The sequence below is a fragment of the Halyomorpha halys genome, unplaced genomic scaffold (genome assembly GCF_000696795.3).
Source record: "Halyomorpha halys isolate HHAL.00 unplaced genomic scaffold, Hhal_1.1 Scaffold760.1, whole genome shotgun sequence".
Lineage (NCBI taxonomy): Eukaryota > Metazoa > Arthropoda > Insecta > Hemiptera > Pentatomidae > Halyomorpha > Halyomorpha halys.
In genome coordinates this window covers 73,218-81,606 of record NW_027106953.1, presented here as the reverse complement: position 1 = coordinate 81,606, position 8,389 = coordinate 73,218, and the positions used below count along the sequence as shown (strand labels likewise).

Genomic DNA, 8,389 nt, shown 5'->3' with positions numbered 1-8,389 from the left:
TATATATATATATAGTTATTTTTACTATTTTGTACCTTTATTGACCGCCACCCGGACTACCTACCTTCGAATTATAGTAAAATACATCTAATTCATGTCTAAATAAAAAATCAATGTCTAATTTCATCCGCTTCATACTCTTAGGTGTCGATGAACTTATGTTTAAACATTAGATATGGAAACTATGCATGTTTTGGAAATTCTATTTCTATGACGTATATATTTAGCGTGACTACATACTAATGATCTTTGAGATTTCTTACCTCTCCAAAGAACGAGAAAAGGAATATGTCGTCGTTGAGCTTTTTCAGCCCTTTGGGATTTGCCCTGATCATGGTGCAGATGGCCTTGGGGCCGAAGTCGTTGGATGAGCAGTTGATGGGGACCCCTCTGAAGAGGATGTCCATCGCCTTGGCGGTGAGGAAGACGGTGCTTGGGCTGTTGAAGAGAGCTGGCAATGCCTTGCTGATCATTGGCAATGCACCTGGCTTCTGCTTCTCCACCGTCAGCACCATGCTCTGCAAGTAGAGGAGGCTTATATCAACTATTTATAATTATATTATATTATACGAATATCAACTACATATACGTTATACGTTATAATTTTATAAACTATTTTAACATGCTAAATGAAATGAGGGTGTATAAAATATGTTTTAAGTTTAAATTTTAGTTAATTTTTGTAAAGAAAAGTGAAAAAAAAAACTGTTTCCATTTTTTAAATTTAAGATATTAATGGGGCTTCACTAAATTATCAAATTCCTCCCTTGTCCAATCCTTAATATCCCAAATCCTACGTAAAATCTTTGATGTATTTAAAGCAATTATTGAAGTACTACCATTGGATTATTCCTACCCATGAATATTATGTGTTCTGAAACATTTATCTCATGTACTCTTCGTATTTTGTTTTTTCCGGAATAGCTCCTCCCTATTCCTAGTAAGCTCACGGCAGACTCATGCCATCATTGACGACACCGCCTTCAGCGGACCCGGCAGCTTATCTTATAATGCCACACTGGCAATCCAAGATGTAACTCACCTTTATATATACACTTATCTCTATGTATATAATTAATTTATTGTCTTAATTTTTTTTCTAGGAGGTCAAAAAAAAAAAAAAATTTTGTTTTTTGAAGTTGTAAATTTTAATAAATTAAAAGTTTAGTTTTTAGTTAATGTTTAAATAGTAGTAAAAAAAATCTGTGTCCATTTTTTTTTAATTTAAGATATTAATGGGAATCTACCAATCCATTAAATTCCTCATGCATTAAAAAATTACATTCCAAAATCCTTAATGCACCTTATTACGTCACAAATAAACTCATCCATACAGAACTCAACATTGCATTCGTTGGTGCATATTTGGCCCGGAATAGATATACCTCCTTTCATTCGAAATACTTTACCTACCCAAATCCATTAGTTCTTAATCTCTCATGCAATGTTAGTATATGTACTGCCAAAAAAAGTACGATTTTTTCAAAAATATCTAACCAAAAAGACATTTACTAAACCTTTTAATGACGGGTTAAACATTTGCTCACTGAACTTAAATTCACATTATTGAAAATTTTCCAACTATCATCATAGCACATTCCTAATATCAGTATATATTACAAATTTGATCACCACTAAATACAACATTTTTATAATCTTGTGGATAAATATACAGGACATTCTCTCATATATACTAATGGTTCCAAAAGGGATAGTGGTGTTGGAGCGGCTGCAATAATAGATGACTTCATAGTGCAAAAAAGTCTTCCCTCTGAAAGTAATTCATTTACCGGGGAACTGACAGCAATTTACCTGGAGTTACGGGAGGCCGAGTTCGTTGTCAGTATTGAAAAACGTTTATGGAATTTTTTTTTTAATTTTATTATTTTCTTTTTCTTAATATTAACTATTGTTATGAAATCAGCTTTTTATTCTAGTATAGAATAATATTGGGAATATTTCCAAGAGGAAAGCTCAGTCAGTATGTATAGGCAAACATCACCATCGCTGTTGATTGTCTTACATGACATTAATAAAAAAAAAAAAATTAAAATCTCTCATCCCTAACAATCCCTGAAAATTCTCTTAGGTGTCTTCTTTATTTATTTATTTTATACCAGATCGGCCTGGTGGGCCTTACATGGTTAATAAAAGATGTACATTTTTTTAAACAATTGATTATGGGGGAGTATAGTCTCATACAAAAGACACCCCTAACTATATACAATGTTATAAATAAATAGATTAAAATAATAGTTCTTAGCAAAAGGTAAAAGTAAAGTTAATAACAATAACATTTATGAATTTAACAAAATATATAATTTACTTCTAATGAAAAAGGCGTCTGAAAAGGAAAAGATCACAGGATTTAGTTATTTTATGTTGTAAATTTTAATACATCCAATTAAAAAAAATATATCAGTATTATCTTTTAAGATTTAATGACAGCTTTATACAAAAAAATATTCACTAATTTTTTTAATAATTTATTTATTGTTATTTACAACTGTATATAAATATATACAACAAGTAAATTTGCTGTAGGTGACATAGTGATATGATACAAACATGTGGAGAATCTACCCACTGATAGAACTCCAAATTTACTAATTTAAAGCAATGATTGAAGTACCATCATTAGGTTGCCCCTTAGCAAGATAATTAGGTGATATGAAATATTTATCACATTTAGTTATTGTATTTTTTTTATACAATTGTAAATTTTAATAAATAAATATGAAAAAAATATCAGTATCATCTTTTAGGGTTTAATTAAAGCTTTTTCAACTTCTATTCATTCATTTAATAAAATGAAAAGAGTTATTAGTATTAGAAAGAAACTGAATGCAACATTGGGGAGTCGATAGAGCTAAGTTATTATATTTTATTCAATAAAATATTGTAACCCACCTCTGTCGACTCTACAATATTGCATTCAGTTTCTTTCTAATATCAATAACTCTTTTCATTTTATTAAATGAATGAATAGTAGTTTAGAAAGATTTAATTCAAGTATTTTGCGTATTAAATATTTATTTCAAAACTATTGAAAGTGTAGTAGACCAGCAATAAAAATTCTTATTGCTGAAATTCATGAAAAAGATATTAATTTTTTTTTCTTCAATACAATGAAAAATATGGACCGAATTTAAACTTCACTTATTGGGTTTGGGAGCAGTCGGTCGAAGGGAAAGTTTTGAATTGTTCTATAACGAGTCTTCCAATAGTTTAGGTCGTTATTCATGTTCCTCCTTTGATATAGAAAAAAAAAATTTTCCTTTGTTTAACGAGATATTCATTTCAATGTGTTTCCCCAACGTGAATATATTTCCTTATTTCCTCGTGAAGAAAACTATAATAACATATTTATTCTTATAGATTTTATCATTTTCATTTATTTTTTTGTGTAATAATGTATAATACATAGGTATATATATATATACAAAATACAAATTACATCAGAACAATAAGTATATATTCGTATTGTGTTGCTAATCTACTGCCAATAGCTAAATTCATCGGGAAGAGATTAGAAGTGAATAATTATAACAAACTATAACTATAACTGCGGTAGTAGCATGACAACGCGCCTGTCTGCCAACCTAAAGAAAGGTTGTTAGATCGAGTCCCGCTCCCATCCGGGCTTTTTTCAAGCATAAAACAATACGAAACTCACTCACAACCTCGTCCAGGCATTTGTGAAGTCCCTTAACCCTTAGCCAATGGGTGGCACTCACAAAAAAATAGGTGTGGGAGTGATGACCCACCTTAGAAAAAAACCACGTCAAGAAACGCGCGACTTAGACCTCCATGGTCAGTCGCCCATATAATAATAATATAAAAATTTATTTATAATCTTAATATTTTCTTGAGACTGGTAATTTTTTTAAAAATAAACAATTCAAATTCTATCCATTATAGTCTCAAAACCTTTTATTTCTCTTATAAGTCCGACGTTTCGGCCAATCCGGCCATCTTCAGGGATAATCTACTTAATACAACTTTGAAATTATATAATTTAAAAAACTCTAACTCTATGCAGGCTATTCTGCTCAGGTCAATAACATCAATTTCTAATTAGTCAATATTCACTTAAAACAAAATCAAAATCATTTATCATAACTTAATTAAATTAAAACTTTTAAGGAATAGTGTCTGATGATAAATGATTTTGATTTTATTTGAAGTGAATATTGACTAATTTAAATTGATGTTTTTGACCTGGGCAGAATAGCCTACATGGAGTTAGAGTTTTTTAAATTATATAATTTCAAAGTTGTATTAAGTAGATTGTCTCTGAAGATGGCCGGATTGGCCGAAACGTGTGACTTATAAGAGAAATAAAAAGTTTTGAGACTATAATGGATAGAATTTGAATTGTTTATTTTTAAATAATTACCTATTTTTTACTGTTTGAAATGCCGTTAAAAAAAGTAACTTTGAGACTTAACTACGTTTTTCTGCTGATTCTTCGTTTTTATATGGTGTAATTTATTTAATCTATTTGCAAGTTGCATAAATAATTTAAATCCTTTGTTTTGGGTATTAAGGATCATTCAATAATACAGCTTTATTTAGGCGACGTTTCCCAATGTTATTATTTTCATCGTCATGGTCTACAAAAAAACAAGTTTTTTTAAGAACAAATACTTTCTTCGACTAATTACTGGAAAACTACAATTACATAATGTTATTTATGATTAATAACTATTAGAATTAATACTTAGTAAAATTATTACAATTGTTTATTACAGTTTGTTCTGCGTTGTGATCCAACTCCAGGTTTGTGCCAGAACTGGAAAATTTAATTAATTAGTTGAAGAAAGTATTTGTTCTAAAAAACTATTTTTTCATTTTAGGGCATGACTGTGCAAATAAGAACGTCGCCTAAATAAGACCCAAAATGAAATGTTTAAATTATTTATGCAACATAATCATTATCTCCAAAGTCATATTTATGTACTTACAAGAAGTGCAGGATGGGGAATGGTTATCATTTCTTCACCCGTCAATCCTTCAGACCTGGATTCCTGGAAGATCCAAGCCGTCCTCTGGTTGAAGGATACGGTATCTTCAGCAGGATCGTCTTCTAATTTCACCTTTTCCTTCCACTCGCTGTTGAAATAATAAATATAAAACCGTTTGATAAAAAAAAAATTATCGTATCAAAAATGTTGTTTTGTTCTCCAATGGTACAGAATTAATTATTTAATTTAAGAGTAAATAAAAAAAATATTATTAGAGACAAGAAGATACTTGATACTACTTGGATTATTCCAACACGAGTCAAAACCATTATCAAACGAGATTCTTAAAGTATAACAGAGAGGCTAGGTTTTTTTTTGCAGATGGACTTATTTATTCATTTAAGTATTTCGACCACTAGAGCCATTTACACTGAATTTACAAAGTTAGTAGATTACAATCGACATTTTCACAAAGTGAGAAAGATACATATAAAAATAAAGCGAGAAAGTTACAAATTAACAATTACAATTATAATTACATATATATATTTTTTTAATTTAATATTTATTTATTGCTATTTACAACTGTACATTATAATACATTTAGTAAATCTGATCTAAGTTAAATTGGAGTGTTGCAGGCGTGTAGGGAAACTACCCATTGGTAGCACGCTAATGACATTATACATTAGGTGGTCTCGTGGCCATATTCTTTTCAGGCGTCTCGGAGGATTGTCAGGAATGGAAGAGGATCCAAGATTAGAAACTAGGGGGTTTGAGTGGTTAGAGAGTTTATAATGGATGGAGTGATATCTGGTTCGGGCTAGATCGGTTACACAGGGAACATTAAGGTCTTTTTGTATGATTTTATTTGTGACAATGTAAGGAGCATTGAGGATTTTACGAAGGATTTTGGATTGTGGAGCCCCAAAGCTCAACTCCATATGTCCACATTGGCCTTATTACAGTCATGTAGATCAGTCTTTTGTAATGTGTCGGAAGTTTAGACCGTTTGTCTAGTAAGTGCTGTAATAGTCGAAATCGACGTGCAGTTTCCTGTCTTTTCAGTCCGGTGTGAGGATTCCAGGTTGTACAAATGTAGTCCAAGGTAGCGGATCTGTTCGACAGGGGTAGGAGTAACATTATTAAATGAAACTGTAGGGCAGTCAGTAGGTTTACGACGAAGGGTAAAGGTGATTTGATGGGATTTGTTGAAATTTATCTTAATCCTCCAATAACGCCACCAATCTTCGAGGGCTGTAATATGGGATTGGAGATTTTGGGATACAATTAATGGGTTCTTATTAACAGCGAGCACACATGTGTCATCGGCATACGTGGTGAGGATAGTGTTAGGATTGGTTGAAATTAATTACATATTTAAAATTAAAATTACATATTTACTATTTCAATTTACATTTCACAAAGTTGCTATTAGATTTGACGTAGTTAGTAAATTACTATATTAAAGTTTACATCCACTTATCCATATTGGACAGTTAGACTGCATGTAATCATAAATATTAATGATTTTTAGAAAGTGGAAAAGTTTTGTTATTGTTGTGGGATCTTCCCTCAACATCTCCTATAAATCTGAAGAGAACCGATGTGGTTCGTGAGCAATACATTCAGTGAGAATGTGCCTAACGGTGAGACCGTTTTCGCAGTAGCGACACATTGGTGCATTTTCTTTTTTCATGAAGTGACCGTGGGTAAGTCGAGAATGGCCTATCCGAAGACGGGTTAATACTACTTCTTCTCTCCGTAGCAGATTCAAGTTTCTGGTTGGACGTTTCACTGTCTGTTGGATAATTCGTAACTTGTTGTCTCTCATGATGAACCATTCATCTTGCCATCCAATTTCTTTGATCCATGAAATAATATCTTTGCATATTGATGATGGTATGACTTGACCAGTCTTTATAGCTTGTCTGGGCTGCGAGTCTGCCTTTTCATTCCCATTGATTCCACAATGACCTGGCGGCTATAAAAACAAGACCCTACAACCCATGTTGTTGAATGTTTTTAAATGCTGCTTCAACTCTATTATTAATGGGTGTGTTGAAAATGGATCTTGTAAAGATTGGACTTAACAGATGCTAAAGAGTATTCCAGCATCCTCGTGTTAGTTTTAAATTCAAAAGGAATTTTCTAACGTGATTCAAAACTATTATTAAATGCCTGCTTTTCCGTTTCTAATCCTTTATCCCATGCAGGCCCCACAGTTTGATGGTAGTTCTAAATCGTATTAGAACATGGCTTATAATTCGATAGGATGAAATGATCAAGTGTTAAAACATTAATATGAGTTTATTAGGGATACTTACTCGAAGAAGTAAGGCCCGATTTCTTGGAGCTTTGGTTTCTGTCCAGTATGAACCTCTTGAGGATTGGTCACGTTGAATAAGAAAATTTTGAACTCCACAGGAATAGGAAATTTAGACCATGCGGCTCGCATGTCGTTCCCTTTCTTAAGTGCCACATTCTGGAAACAAGAACATTTTCTCATGAAATATCATGTATGTTACTGTTATGTGAATATAAGTTTACAAAGTGATTGTAAATTTAATAGTTAAACAGAATTGGTAAATGAATCAGGTTGGTTCTAGTTAGATTATAAAGTTAGGTTTAGTTATAGATTAGATAGGTTTATAATGAGGTGTAGATAGTTCACCGTAGATTACTGATTAGAGAAGATGGTCGGAGGGAGTGTCGTCTGCTTAAATAAATAATTTTTTGTTTATTTATGTTTTTTTCTTTGATGTTGCAGTGGCTAGATCAGAAAAATAAGTAAATAGATATATTCAATGAGGGAAAAAAATATTTAATTATTACACAGGTTTGAATAAGATATGACTTGAAAAATGCAAAAATCAGGAATGTGGGCAGAATTGTGCATGAATTGTTTTAAAAATTAAAGTTGTGTTTATCTAATAATTTATTTCATTTTAATTCCATTTTTTCTCAGCTGTTACTTCAATACCTAATGAAGGGGAAAAAACGAACAGAGTACAACTTTTAATATTTACAGTCAATTGTCATCTGTTGGAATTTAATGAAATTTTTTTATACAACTATTTATATAAAAAGAAATAGAAGTTTGTTACTCTAGTTTATTAAAACAGAAAAAGAAAGATTGTGTCTCGAATTGTTCTCTTTTCTCTATTGAGTGGCCGTCCCCCCTTGAATTGTATTATTGAAAACAACTAAGAAACAATAGATTTTATAATTATAATTCCATTGAATTTTCTTTGGTTTGGCAAAAAGAGCACTTGCTGGACTTGTCCTCTAATTTCTACAAGAGCAAGTACCAGTACAAAAACATAGCTTACTAAAATTATTTGTAAGATTTCATGAGCTATCAAACACTAATATTTTATTGGTAATAAAATATTAGTGTTTGATGGCTATATATATATATA

At 31.3% G+C, this 8,389-nt stretch overlaps 1 protein-coding gene across 2 annotated transcripts in view; it reads right to left on the bottom strand.

The window, feature by feature from the left end:
- LOC106685968 (sensory neuron membrane protein 1) overlaps positions 1 to 8,389 on the bottom strand; it is a 96,502-nt gene that overhangs the window by 68,094 nt on the left and 20,019 nt on the right. The window contains exons 1-3 of one of the 2 annotated variants that reach the window (XM_024360529.2): positions 7,295 to 7,474; positions 4,968 to 5,115; positions 264 to 518 (exon numbers count right to left, since the gene is read on the bottom strand). In XM_024360529.2, coding sequence (XP_024216297.1) covers positions 264 to 518; positions 4,968 to 5,115; positions 7,295 to 7,425 — 534 coding nt within the window. In that variant the 5' untranslated portion in view covers positions 7,426 to 7,474. Of the gene's footprint in view, positions 1 to 263; positions 519 to 4,967; positions 5,116 to 7,294; positions 7,475 to 8,389 lie in introns of those variants that run through there. The other variant, XM_067045237.1, reaches the window with a different exon arrangement.